The sequence below is a fragment of the Apis florea genome, unplaced genomic scaffold (genome assembly GCF_048593485.1).
Source record: "Apis florea isolate Af1SG1 unplaced genomic scaffold, ASM4859348v1 contig_3813_pilon, whole genome shotgun sequence".
Classification (NCBI taxonomy): domain Eukaryota; kingdom Metazoa; phylum Arthropoda; class Insecta; order Hymenoptera; family Apidae; genus Apis; species Apis florea.
Genome location: NW_028256869.1, coordinates 507,567 through 522,289, shown reverse-complemented (window position 1 = coordinate 522,289; position 14,723 = coordinate 507,567). Strand labels below are relative to the sequence as shown.

At 47.2% G+C, this 14,723-nt stretch overlaps 1 protein-coding gene across 8 annotated transcripts in view; it reads right to left on the bottom strand.

Annotated features, from left to right (window-relative positions):
- Window positions 1-14,723, bottom strand: part of LOC100870125 (Ankyrin-repeat, SH3-domain, and Proline-rich-region containing Protein) — a 78,931-nt gene that overhangs the window by 36,533 nt on the left and 27,675 nt on the right. The window contains exon 1 of one of the 8 annotated variants that reach the window (XM_086917126.1): window positions 6,745-6,936. The exons of 6 other annotated variants lie outside the window; for them this stretch is intronic. Coding sequence is in view for 1 of the 2 variants with exons in the window: in XM_086917133.1 (XP_086773259.1) it covers window positions 6,745-6,801 (57 nt within the window). In the remaining variant the exon portion in view is untranslated. Of the gene's footprint in view, window positions 1-6,744; window positions 6,937-14,723 lie in introns of those variants that run through there. One more of the 8 variants, XM_086917133.1, reaches the window with a different exon arrangement.

Sequence of the window (14,723 nt, the reverse complement as noted above, 5' to 3'; positions counted from 1 at the left end):
AATACGCCGTTGTTGCACGAGGAAACGAGGAGGGAAGAGGTCCCGATAGTTTGCCGTATTTTCTACTCCATTCGAGTTGCCGCCTTCCTGCCGCCTCGGACATTTCTCAGACGGCGACGATACTCGTTCGAGCCACTCCAACCGTCGGTGGAAAGTGTATACAAAGTTGCACGGTGTGTGTATCGAGAAGAGGAATCGTGGAATCTCGCAAGATTGGAGATTCAATTCTCGTCGTCGGTACGATTTTTCGTCCGACGAAAACGATCGAAACGACTAAAAGAGAGAGCGCATGAACGGTTCCGTCTCGATCCTCGATCATCGTTACGTCGAAATGACACGAGGTAAAAGATGGCGTCGTTACCGAGCGATGTAGCCGCCGCTTTCCAGATGCTTTATCCCAGAGTTATAGATCACGCGCCATTATATATATCTTTCGCTCTATGGGTGTACGTCTTTCGAGTAACAACCGTATCGTTCCGACCAACGCTCCACGATGATAGAGCGTTTCTTCCTCCGTCCTCGAACCAGGCAGTTTTGAATTTTCATCCCATCTTTCGCTCCAGTTTCGATTCTCCGCTTTCGATCTCCCCTAAGGAATATACCGCCACGTACGATATATATATATATATACACACGCACACGGTCCAACTCTTTTAAAATTAGATTTTCCAACACGAGTTTCCAACTATTACCAACCACGCACCAATACCGAGTGGCAATACGAATCGATTCAACTTCCTTCGACTCGAAGATGCAAGAATGGAATAGGAGGAGGAAAAACAACTCTTGCCGTATTGAAGAGGGAGGAAAAATACATATGCATGGGACGGAGAATATGGAAGATGTGCACGGTCGGTGACAAATGGACGCGAGCCAGAGGGGGTGGACGACAGGGTGACAGGGTGCAAGCTGACTCGTAACTTTTCGCGGACGGTCACGCAAATTGCTCTCTCGCCTACGACGTCTACGATCGCGATTTATGGAAATTGGACGAGCCTCCCCTCCCCTTCTCGCGAGGAGGGGGGCCGTTAACGAACCTTGTCTCCTCAACCTTCTCTTCGTCTCGGTTAATCGTCTCGATAACTCGAAATTGGCGGAGGGAAAAACCAGCTCGCGCGAGGTCGTGAAACTCGTTCAACACGACAGTTTAATCGAACGCGTTTTCTTTTTCGGGAGGAGGGTGGTTGTTGGCCGACACCCAAGAATCTCGGAAACCAAAGTTTCTCTCCCCTCTTTAGCAAAGTTGTACAAGGATGGTCGGGGAGAATCGTGTTGTCCGGGGAACAAGGTGGGGTTGAAGTTGATTCTTCGGACGAGTGGATTAAATCGAGTTCAACGTCACTTTGGGAAGAGGATCATATCAGTTCGAAAGGAGTAAAAGGAGTTGTTGGTTGGTTACAAAAATTAGGAGAATTAATCCCGGCGATCGGCGAGAAACGGGTTGTCGCTGGTTAATTAGCGGGATGGCGATATAATTATGGCGAGAGAGAAAAAGAATAAACACGGCTGATACGCCACTTTTCTCCCTCTCTCTCTCCCTCTCTCTCTGTTTCGCCGTGGAAAAAAACGCGATAGATCCGCGCGTAATGAACACCGCGCGTTTGCATTCCGCGATCGTAATAGCACGCATAACGAACCGCATTGTCCGCCGTAGTGTGCAACGTGTAACCGAGATGCAACGGCTTTTTTCCACGCTCGAAAAAACCGCGAGCGCAAAAGAAATTTTATATTCCGCCCACCGGGGGTATTATTTAATCGTATTTGCCAAGCCTTTGCCAAGTTTCGAGTTTTCGAAGAAACTCGAACGGGTCTCGAGTGCAGAGACACCGAGAACGCGACGAGACACGCGATGAATTTGCGGTTCCGTGATCATTGCGACTAAGAGGCGCGAAAAGGAGGACAAGAAGTTAAGAAGGAAAGGACGAAACGCGTAAAAGGATACTTCTCTACTCTAGTTCGGTCTGCCCAACAACATACTTTCCAACCGACCGACCAGTCGCCAACAACTGGACAGATTAACTGGAAATTCACGTCTCCGAGGAGGGAAGGGAAATTGCATCGAGCAGCTCGAAAACTCTTTTTCGTTCCACGAATATTTATCGTCCAATATATATATATATATATATATATGAAACTCGAACGCGAATTTCCAAATTCGAATAATCCATCCCCACGATTTTTTAATCCCCTGCTTCACCACCGGGATCGAAAGATCGAATTTTCGAAATCTCGGGTCGGATTACACGCGCTGGCAACAAACTGGAATGCTCGAATCCGGGGGAGCACGGGAAAAAAAGGAGCGCGATGCCTATTCCCCTGTCAGGGTTGATTTGCATGTAGAACCGCGGATCGTTAACGGAGAAAACAATGGCGGTGTGACGAAATTCGAGCGAAATTCCGCGTTCGATCGCGGAGAACAATAGCCGAAGGATGTTCGTCGCGTTGCGCCAGCAAACTCAACAGGTTTTTACTCGCGGCGAGTCGAAACGCGTCGTTTATGAGTCCGTGATCCGATAAATCTGTCGTTATCGTGGCCGATTCTTCTCTCGAAAAAAGAAAAGAAAAAAAAGAAAGAAAAAGAGAGAGAGAGAGAGAGCTGTGTCCCTCGGCGAATTTCCATCTACTCGATCGAGAACGGATGCGCGCGAGCAGTATCCATGGAGCGCGAGGAACAATAGGCAGATAAAACCACCGGCTAAAAGCAACCCCTCGCGACCACCCATCTTGCTCGAGAAACAGAGTTTGTCGTAGATCGTGGTTTGAAATTCGCGTGGTTGGTAAATCAAGGAATACAAACCACCTCCTTTCAACTTCCTTTTCCATTCCATTTTTATGCCATCTCTTTGGGGATCCCTTTGGGGATATATATATATATATCCCGATTGTGCGAGTATTTGCCACAAAACGATTCCATTTTCGATCTACGCGTCGAACGTGTATTTTTGACGTAACATCAAAGGTTTCTTGCTATACGCGAAACGCGGGTTCTTTATTCGCGTAAAGAAGACCGGATGATTAACAAGTGTGTTTTCGAGGTAGATGGTGTAACGTCGTTTTTGCAACGATCCAACCAACAACGCAGGCTTTTGTCGCGTCTCTTTACAAATACTCCTCCCTTCCTCCCACCCTCCCTTATCCTTCGCGCTTTTAAATTCTCACCGAGGATTTTGTATGAAAGCAAGTACGATAAACATCGAGATCGAATTTTCGTGAAACGAATCTCCAGGAGGAGAAGAAGAGAAACGCGAAAATCACGCGTAAAGAATTTCCGGGATGTCCGAAATCACGGAAAGTCGGCGGTGAAGAAGACACGACGGTTCGATAATCGGGGCAAGCTTTTATGGGAAATTGCGTTTCGCTCGAGAGAAGTGGCGGCAGGCAACCCTGTTGAATAACCTCGCGGAAAACAAAAGACGCGGAGAGTAAAAAGACGTCGATATTTCTCCTCCCCCCCTCGCCCCGTCCTCGACGAAAATCAAATTTCGCTTTTACTCTCAACTGGCGTCCTAAAAAAAAAAAAAAATTAACGTCGTGCCAGGCGTTGACGTTAATTTATTTATCCTCGTCACCAGACGTTTCGCGATCCGTCTTTCTTCATCCTTGCGGTGGGATAGAAAATTTCTCCCCTTTTCTCGGCGGAGGGAGTTTCCATTCGGGTTCGCCCTCTAAACGACATTTTACACCCTCGTAAAACCGCGTTATCGAGAACGTGGCTCCGATTAGAACGTTCATTCCTTTATACTCGGCGAGTTTCCGTCTCGAAACAATCGTGGAACCTCTTAATGGGACGATTCCCAATGGAGAAGTCTCGTTTCCCCATTAATTACCTCGATAATAATTCCATCTAACTAACGTCCTTCTCGTGCTTCCTACCTCGTGAAACCTTTGCCTTCTCCAAGCCCATCCATCGAGGATTGATACGTTTTTATTCGATTCGCATAGGAAGGGAGAAGAGGAGCAAGAAATAAAAGTAGGAAAAATTCGTGGAACCGACGACGTCGAGGGAGGAGAAAAGATCTCGGCCTCGTTTTGTAGACAAACACGATTTTCGTGGCTTTCAGCAGCGTGGATGAAAGTTCCCCTCTCCGGTTCGTTGGAACGATAAGTAAAAGGGGCGGGTGTTCCCTCCTCTGTAAAGTGAAGAGGCGGTGGGATTTTCGAATTACCGATAGTAAAAGAGAGCGAAGCGGAGAAGGAGGAGGAGGAGGAGGAGGAGAAGAAGAGAACGAACGTGAGTTGGCTCTCTCTCCGTCAAACGCGAGCTAATCTCTTTAATGCGGCCTTAAACTGGCCGCCTCGAACGGCCGAGGGGGAAGAACGAGTGGCCCTCGAGACTCGATAAACCTTAAGAAGGAAGGATTAATCCCCGTGAAGAATATTCAATTGCGGCGAATTCCTTTTCCCGGATAATTGTCCCGGGAAAATGGCACTGGATCGTGCGTGAAAAGGAAAACGAAAAGCGTGGATTTTCTTCGTACGTGCGTTCGATATTGACGAAATTGAAAATCCCGATCGCGGAGATTAAGTTGCAACTTTGGAGTTTTTAAGTATCGTCGCGTATCGTGCAACAGGAAGAACAAAATTTGAGAATTTTAATCAACGCGCAAAGGCTCGACTTTCAAAATCGAAACACGACGCGCGCGCTCGATCCCGTTGAACTTTCGCGTTGCAACGTTTCAAAGGAACGTGGATCGCGTGTTTTCAACGGGTGGAACGCCATATCCTTTTTCCTTCGGTCGAAAAGTTTATCGAAATTTCGTCACGAAATTGGACCCCTGAAAAATTTGCGAAGGAACCTGAGCTACGCAGTGTCGAGTCCACGCAAATTGCGAACGGATACAGAGGTTCCTGATTAAAAAAAACTTTCTATAGGAATATCAGCGAATAAAGATGTAATTTGGTCGAAGATGTGACGGGGAAGAGAAAAGATCGATTCGATGGATTGTAAATCATGTGATAAACCTTATAAAGACTCGCGAAATTTACAAGACTCGGGGCGTATCTCTCGGTTTTTCTTCGACAAAGTCCTTGATTCTTCTGGACTCTTCTTGTTACGCTACCGCTTGAAGAAAATATAGAAACTCGTCGACCGGCTATGGAAAAATCTGCGAAAAAACGTATCGTCGAAGCCGTCTTTCCAGATCGATCTCGCGCCTCTCCATATTAGGCTCAAACTACGACTCGGCGAGGATATCTCGTCGAGGACAGAGATCTGGGAGGAAGAGCATTCGATTACATCTCATCGCAATGAATAAAAGTATCGATCGTCCAGTTTTTTTTTCCTACTACTCAATTTTCTCCAAACATTTTCTCCCCTGTTCCTTCGATTGTGCGTCGTATAATCCATTTAAAATTGGAGATTAATCGAGCTCGTAACGCGTCCCGAGACCGTGAACGAGGATGGTATCTAAAGATCGAGAAGAGGAGAAAGATTAGAAAAATTCCTGAGGAAGATGGTACGGAGAACGTAACGAATCGAGGCGGGCCCTATACACATATATCGGGATCTAAATAACGTTCTGACGTTTTTTTTAAACCGGCGCACGATCGGCCTTGATCCCCTGACAATTTTACATTCCTGTTCGTTGTAGCTCGTAGGTCATCTATTAAAGGTATCCTCGAACGCGATATCGCGACTCTCTTTATTATCACTGCGGTTGAAAGCCTTTCCTCATCGATTTATCGAGTACCACGGAATCCCAGAAGAAGATTAGATCGCTATACACGCGCTATCGATCGGATCGACGAATCTAATTTTCTTCTCTTTTTTCAATTGGAAAATTACTCGCACGGTATACGTAATACGGCCGCGAAAATAGTTAGATTCGCGTGTGGGAGAGAAAACTCGTGCGTTACCAATGGCCGTGACCGAGTAACAGGACCATAGGGCAAGTGTTTGTCGTAAGTTACCCCTCGCGAATCCTTCCCAGAGCCGTTCATCGATTAAAACGTAACAGTTCTCTCCTAGTTTTCGCTTACCGTCGTATTTAACGACCGCTTAAATATCGAAAATTTGTGTGTGTGTGTGTGTGTGTGTGTGTTACGCGATTACGAGATCCGAGGCTTTCGAGTTTAATGCGTATTTAACAGGAAATAATATTGGTTAACGGGAACAAGTTGCGAGAAAATATAGGACAACGCGAAATCGTAAACTGAAAAATTTGGATCGATCCCGAGCATTACTACGTTGTTCCGTTGTATTACGTTGGCGAGGTAATGAGTTGTTGCGAAAGGTCGGACGAGGCGAGAAAAGGTCGGAGCACAAGAAACACACGAGACGAGGAGAGGAGTCGAAAGCTTAAAACGCGAGAATGTATGCGTATGTACACGGAAAACAGTTGCGTTGTCTCCTCCCGTGAAATAAAGTGGAGATACTGTTAGCTATTCTACGAGGTACGAAACCCTTTGCTATCGATGCATTACACACGTAGTAGAACATGGACAATAGCCATTGAATTAGCGATACCATCGACTCCCCTGTTCCGACACGACACGACCGGACCACGGAAAACTAACCAACCTATATCATCCGTACAAATTACACCAACAATCTCGAAAGCCTCGAATATCTATCTATCTATCTATCTATACATACATATATATATAAAAAAAGAAAAGTAAAAAAAAAAAACAAAAACAAAAAATAAAAAAAACCACCCTCCCCAAAAACAGAAACACGGTTGTGTCGCACGTTCGCGTATCGCAAGTGGCAACAAAACAAAACCGTTGAATGATTTGGCTTACTGTGAACCATTGCAGCCCGCTCTTGCCTCGAATGCCGTGGATCGTCTCGCGGATCATCGAAGCCGGTTGAACAGCTGTCACGAGGCTGGCAAAATGCTCGAAGGATGCGCGACAAAGAGAAAAGAGAAAGAGGAAAGAGAGGAAACCGGTCCGATGATACACCGTGCCGCGCTCGTCGACCAACTGCGTGGCTTTGCGGCCGCCTTCGCTGCCGAGCCGCGCTCATCGCCGAGTTCGACTCTGCTCGGCTCCGTTCGCCGCCACTCGGCTCCCTTCGGCGTCCCTCGACCAGCCGCCGAAATGCGACGAGCGGCGGCTCGCTCTCCCTTGCCGGCAACTTTCACGGGGGATGCGTGGACAGAAGCTGAATTAAATAGATTAGGATCTTCATCGAATCCCCGGGACCGACGAATTACCTCCACCAGCCCTGTATTATACTCCACGGACCGGCTTCGATTCTCTGTGCGGTCAGAGACGTCTCTCGCGTAATTCGATTTGCGCGCCGATTCACCCACCGTCCGCCGTGGATAACACGCGTGGCCATTTCGATCGAACGCGTTTGATTTTTCGGAGGGGTTTGGCAACGCGAATTTTTTCTTTCTTTTTTTTTTTCCATCTTTCAACCCGTGGAAATTAACGAGTGGAACTTGATTGTGGATAAAATAATATCTCGAACGTTCTTCCATTGCATTTCCACTTTTTTTTTTTTTTTTTTTTTTTCTATTTAGCCCTCATAATTTCATTCAGCCCAATTTCAGAAATCTCGTTGCTTTACTTCAGAATGGAAAGAAAAAAGACATTGGGGCAATACAGCTCGACGATTATTCCGTACACGCTACGGTTAATTACACGTACGTCCTACTCCGTTTCCATGCCGTGTAATTTCCCTGCTATCTCGGGAAAAACCGTCTCGAAATCTCGATCTCGCGCAAACATCTTGACTCGTAAAAGGTGAAAATGACTTCTTTCCCCGTTCGAATCCCTGTATATCCATTCGCGGACTATATGAATTATTTACCAAAGATTGCTGATAAAACTTCGACAATTTTTTGCCGAGATCCTCTCTCCTTTATCTCCCGGGGAAAATTATTCGATTGAAACTTCCGATTTGAATAAACCTTTTGAACGCATCTCCGTTTTATTTCCGCTCGTTTAACCGTGAAATCATCGGGGCGCGCGAATCGTGGAAAAAACGTCTCGTCGGAAACGAAAGTTGTCCAACGTTGAAAAGATCGTGTAGATAAAAATTTTAATTGCTTCGTGAAGATCCGAACGAATGAAGCGTTACATACACATTCTCGTGCCTATATCGGAATATTCGCGCACGCAGGAATATTTTATACCTAATAAATAAAACGTTGGAAATCATATCGTACAATGCGGATGGAAACCGAGGAGGGGAGGAACAAATTGCTCGCATAGTAGCACGTAGACATTTAGCTTCCAGGTTATGACGCGCGCATCCCAATAATCTAACGCCACCCATAATTCGGCTGCTCAAATCCCGATCTTGTCCGCCGGACAGATTGGCCTGCATAATCAACCGTCCCTCCATTGTCCCGTGCTCGCCTCTAAACACGTGAAACTTGGCGCGAGACACGATCGATCCAAACTCGAAATTACATCCTAGAGCTGTATATAACGGAGAGACGGGGAGACGCGAGGAAGCACCTCCTTCCAGTTTAAAATCCAGCAACGGAATTCAGCTTTCTTTTTCCTTCGGTTGGCCAAAGGTTGTCCTCCGAGCAAGAAATAAGAATGGCAATTCCCGTGATGCGAAAATTCGGTTAGAGATCGATTCGAAGGAAGTCTTCGAAGCCGGCCGAGTTAATTTAATCGACGAACGCGGCGAGTTCGTGGAAGGAGAGGAGAAGGGTTGCAGCTTCGTTAACCGAGATCGCGTTCCTCGCATTGTCATGGCGATTGCGCAACTCCTTGCGCGAACTTTGCCGCGCCACGTTGCACTTCGAACACCCGTCGGCTTCGACGATCGCTCGCGCCAGCCCTCTCCAATTACGGCAGCTTCCGGTTTGAACTCACCTTCTCTCGCATCGAGATACGAGAAGAACTCGACTATTCGATAAGGAATCGATAAAGGTGTTGTTCACCTTTCTCCCCCGCGTCATTTCCAATGAATTATTCAACGAAAGACGAAATCTCTGGAGAGAGAGAGAGAGAGAGAGAGAATGAAAATGGAGCTATCGCGTTTATTTTAAGACGCTCTTCGAGGATCCTTTCGAGCCTCTTCGTTAATCTTTGTAATCGTGGATTGGATTCCTATTCTTTCGGCGCAATTTCGGCGCAACAGCCGCGTTGTTTATCGCTCTGTTTTCCCAACGGCGATATTTACGGCGATTCGTTAACAAAATCCTCGATTGTTTGGCGATACACGTGTCCCGCGGGTAATTCGCGTAATTCAGCCAAATTTCCAGTCCGGGCTACATTACGTCGACAACGAGTACACAAAGCTCGATTATCCGATATAACAATTTCGACCGGCTTATTGCCTTGCCGCTCGTACATTATCGGGCGGATTCGGGGAAAGCCGATTCGAAAAGCCGGATTCGAACAGCGGTTAATATTTTTTTGACCAGGCCAGTGAAATTTCCGTCCAGAGGGAGGCGAGGGGCTCGAGCGTGTCGTGGACACGGTGTAAAAATACACAGCGCGACGACAAAGGTTGGAGAGAAAATTTTCAACGGAACGCGGTTTTCGAAAGCTCGATAAGTTCGAATTATTATTTTAACGCGGTTTCGCCTCCCCTTCTATCGTCCGCGTCGTGTCGTTGCACATACTGCCTCATTCACTTTTCTCCTTTTTTTTTTACGAACCGAAAGGAAAACATGGCTACGAGACTTTTCTCTCCTTTATTTTCATAAATTAAGGAAATTTGTCCCGTAGAGAAAGGATGGATAGTGAGTGACGGGGCAAATTTTACACGATTTTTCTTTCCCCTCCTCTCCGACCCAGGATATGCGACGAGCAATCCAAGACGGGTTGTGCTTATGCCACGGATAATGAATCGGTGCGCGAATGTCAATCGTGGAATCAGCTCAGTCTCGACGTGTATCCAATTTGTATTTACATAGGTGGTTCGATCGGTATCCTCGGATCGGAGATTCTCTCGTTAATCGTGGACGGAGAATCGATTCTGATCGACGATTCTCTCGGTCTAAGAGAACAAGAGAGAGAGAGAGAGAGAGAGAAATTGATCACGAAAATGATTATCAAATTTGCTCGTCCGGCAATTGGGTCAGCGATGTTTTTCCAGCAATTTCTGCTCCATCAGTTTTTACGTTGCTCTTTGTGCTCCCTCGACGAGCCTTTTCGATGCTTCCCATTCGATCGACTCTGCATACATACTTTATCCGTGATTGTAATTGGACGGCTCCGAAAATGGTACGGGGAGGTAATTATCAAAATTGAATCGAGTTGATTGAAACTCGAATCGCGTTCGAGACAATTTCGACCAGGGACGCGATAACGTAGCGCGAAACGTGCGTATCCCCGACTCCGCAATTTCTCCTCGGAACAAAGGATCCTCGAACCGAAGCGTTCCTTCCAATTTCCAAGGAAAACGAGGACCGTGGACGCAACACTCCACGTCCCCTCCCCTCCGCTTCGTTCAAGGATCCCTTATTTCTCGCGTCACACGCGTCTATCCTTCGCGTCGTGTATCTTGGAAAGAAATCTGTTTGGGATTTAGTCGACCGGGCTAAGAGAATCGTTCGTACGCGGTGAAGGAAAGGGCCTTGAATCGAAGGCAGCTGGATAAAAAGGCCGCGTGCGTGCATGCGTGCCTCTCGATTGACGTGGGAACGTGGAAGCGTGTAATTAAGCGAGTGAAAATAATCGCGTTTCCTTCCTCCGTCCAATTCCGTCCCTCGTGGAAACGCTCGCGTTTAATAATTTCATTTGGAAAAACAAGCGAGCACAAAGGAGAAGAGAGAGAGAGAGAGAGCAAGACTCGAAATCTTTCGTCTCCTCCTCGGAGAGATAATTTTCTCCCGCGAGGACAACTTCTCCCCGTGAAAATGAAATCGCGTTTCGAAATTCTCGTCCAACTAATTAACCAAACTTTCCACCGGCTTGGAAATCGGTCCAAAGTGCTGGTCTGGCGGTAAAAGCGTTGGAAACTTGGAAATTCTCGACGACGATTCAATTTTAAATATCGAAATTATGGATATATATATATATAGTCGCGAATACGCGTGGGATGTCGAGAGCCTTTGTCGGGGTAACGATCGGTAATCGGTAATTACCGGCCGGTTCTACGCGATTACTTCGAATATTTGAGCGGGCGGCCAGTAATCCGATAACGGCACTCGCGCCGTATCCGTTCGACCAAACGCGTTGCCTCGTTACGTAGTTTTTGCGGCCGAGACGAGGGATACGAACTCGAAATATCGTCGTCGACAGTGTGCGGTTTCTGCGTTTGTATCCGCTTATGCAACCGTTAACCGGCGTCAAAATTGATTCGCACAAGGCGAAACGAAACGATTCTCGTAGAGCATGAGTTACGAAGCAATCGTTCACCACGATATCTCTTTCCCCTGTTCCCATTCCAGATAGGGGAAAAGTTGATTCTCCTTCTCGAATCGACGTCGAGTTAACCCTTTCGCTGGTACGAGCGGCTGTATACGGTATATAAAATGCCGCGAATCGATGTTTTGTTTTCATCGTCAAATTTTTTTTCAATAAACACCAAAAAAAAGCGAGAGCAACTCGTGACGCGACGATCTTTCTCGTGCACATTTTTCGGCGCGGCGAGCAAATGGTAGCGAAACGGTTAAAGGGAGAGCGATCTCGAAATCTACGATCAAACGAACGACTCGAAATCGTTGATAATAATAATTGCGCTCGCGCACGGTCGAGGAATCGGAAGAGAGAAAGCGCAGCGAAATCCTGCCTCCCCTGTCGATCGATACGGATTGGGAAATATTTTATTATCGGCAGATTGCGAGACACAGGTCCCCGGGCAACGTTGATTGATAAATTAATGGGAAACGGACGAACGCAGCGACCCGAACCGTTTAAACGATCGACTGTTGCTCTCTCTCTCTCTCTCTCTGGCAAGAAACGGATTATTTCTATTTCTCGATCGAGCTCCTGCCAGATTATCGCGTGTTTTAATCGCTAGCAGCGGCCCATTGTACAATGCCAGAGGCGAGATCGACCAAACTTGCCACTCTTGTCCCTTTTTCCTTTCCTTTTTCTTCTCTTTCACCGGCCGGAAACGGAGCATTCACGGACAAACGCTCGTTACTCGCAGCAGGTGTCGCGCGAACACGACGAGGCCGTCTTCGGATCGCCGACTCTTTTCTCTTCCGATTCTCTTTCTCTCTTTTTTCTCTCGTGACACGGAACTGATTGTGAAAAAAAGAGAGAGAGAGAAAAAGAAATCGTGGTTTCGGTCGATACCCGCCCACCACGCTCTTCTTCTATACCGATTCGTTTGTCCGTGAAAAATAAAGCAACGACGCTCGGATGCCTCGAAAGGGATGATGATTTTTCCTCTCCCCCCTCTTATGCGCTCGTTGAAAAAGATATACACACTCGATATACAGTCTCGTCTCGACTGATTTTTCTTTTTCCCCCACGATCTCGCAAAGCGGGAGAACGGTTTTCGACGGTGAATCGACGGTGTTTCGTGACGGAAACTCGCTTCGTTCGTTCGCATTTGAAATCGAAAGTGAAGCGGCTCCAAACTAGCGGATAAACGTTGAAACGAGATTTTTCCATCGACCACGACCTCTAACTCCATTCGCGGCTGAATTTGAACGAGAACCCAGTTTCCCCGGCAGACCGAGGAGAACGGAATTATATCACCGTCCAAAGTTAAATATTATTATTTCCCCGGTTAGAAGCTTCTCCGGCAAACTCTCCTCCCCTCCCCGAGCGGAGAGATAATTCTCGAGAGCGGGTGAGAGCGAAACAATGGGAACAGTATTTTCTACGACCTACATTTCACCGAGCGGACGAGCTACGAGTTCGACGTTTAAATATACGTGGCGTGAGGAGGAGGAGGAGGGGGAGGAGGCGAGGGATCGGCCTTTACCTTGATTCCTTTCAATCGGTGTCCGATTTCCTCGCGTCGTTTTTCTCGCGAACACCTCCTCCATTCGCGCGTATTCGCTTCGAACCGATCGATCGAGAAAACAACGAGCGCAACGATGGAATTAAGAATAAAGGAAACGTTGTTGGGAACGTGGCCCACGAAACTTTCGAAAAGATCGTTTCGAAATACGCGAGGCAAGGCAACGCGGCGGTTGGCCACGTTCAGGGACTGAGTCATAATTCAACGTTTATTGAACAATGGGCTGCGGTTACTATAGGAACGTGACGATAGAACGACAACAACGGCACGCAATCGCGACGAGCCCCGGCCCGTGTGTAGCGGGCATCGTCGTCCACCGGCCAATTTCTATGGATTCGTTCGATCTATAGATGAAAGATCGCGGGAAGAAATCGATCTCCATCTCCCTTCTCTTATCGTCTCCCTCCCCTTTCACGAGAGGGCGGGTACAGATTTTTCTTTCCTTCGTTCCTCGTCGAGATATCCTCCTTCGAGCCATCTCGATACAAAGGCGGTGAAAAAGGAGAAAGGTAATTCGGCGATTTCGGAATATCCGACGGAGTTGTAATCCATCGATGCTTCCGGTATGACGATTGATCGTCGGCCATCCTTTGTCTAATTAATTAACGCGAGGCAACGGACGGGCATCGATAGCGGCAAAGTTTGACAGCAAAGCGGATCCGTTCGTTTACAATGGCGTTGCCTCCGACGAAAGCATCGGGCCAAGTTTCGTTCAATTGTCCAAGTTTCGACGATCATCGTGTTCCAATGCTGTCTCTCGATGCTTCGACGGAGAGAGAAAGAGACAGAGAGGGAGAGAGAGAGAGAGTCGGGTGTATCGGCACGCAGCACAGCCCGCGAGCAACCTGTAATTTCTCTCGTTATCGGGATCGATCCGGGTCCACGATTAAACGCGAGCAGCGAACGATAAGCATCTGTTGCGAATGCCTGTAATATCTTTCGATATCCAGGCTAAAAGCGTATTAGTACACCCCGCCTCGTAAAACTTGGGGACGAGATAGGACGGTGAAAACGATGATTACGCCGAGTATACGCGAACGTTACCTTGCCCACTTTTCCTAACAACCTTCCCCGCCTGGTTTTTAAACCCCCGCTACCATTTCCATGATTTATCTTCTCTCTCAGTCGATGAAGAAATCCGATTCTTCGTACCTCCGCTTCGGCTACCACTTCACGAGACTCGGGAACGATTAATCAAGTACGTTTCCAACGTCTAATAGAACCGGGCTTAATTAAACCGATCTCGCGGATTGTAAACGGAACCGAACCATCCACCGGGCTACGACTATTTCATATCCAACTCGTTGAATTACACGAGGAAACGAAGGGAAGAGACGGTGTTTATCGATTCCAAGCGGAATCCTTGTTTCCAAAGTCTCTTCCAAACTCTGGGCTCGAGAGACGATAGAGAATATATAATATAATAATTTCCACGAATCGAATAGTGTTTACGCTATTATTACAGTTATAGGTATAGCGAGAGCAGCAGGAGTACGATCTCTCTTTCTTTCCTTCGACCAGTCGGATGGATCGATATCAATAACATGTTCGTTTTTCGATCTTCCTCGTCGAGCGAGACCCGAGAGCCTCCGCCCTTATTTTTTCCATTTTAAAAGCTCGGCCGGTACTAACGTGAGCTTTTCCCTCGATTTCGAGTAGTGTTATTTGAAGAAAAAAATGTAAAACGTTTGGATAAATAGCCGCATACGATCGCGTACGATAAAAGCGCGTGTATGTCCGAATATTGGGATATCCGGTGGAAAAAGCGAAAGTTGATGGATGGAGGAAAATTTGTGGCCCGAGACAATGGGCGGAGGGTTCGTTTAGGGCGTCCAGTTTTCGGTGAAATCCGTGCAACAGCTGGAATCGTCGCAATCGACGC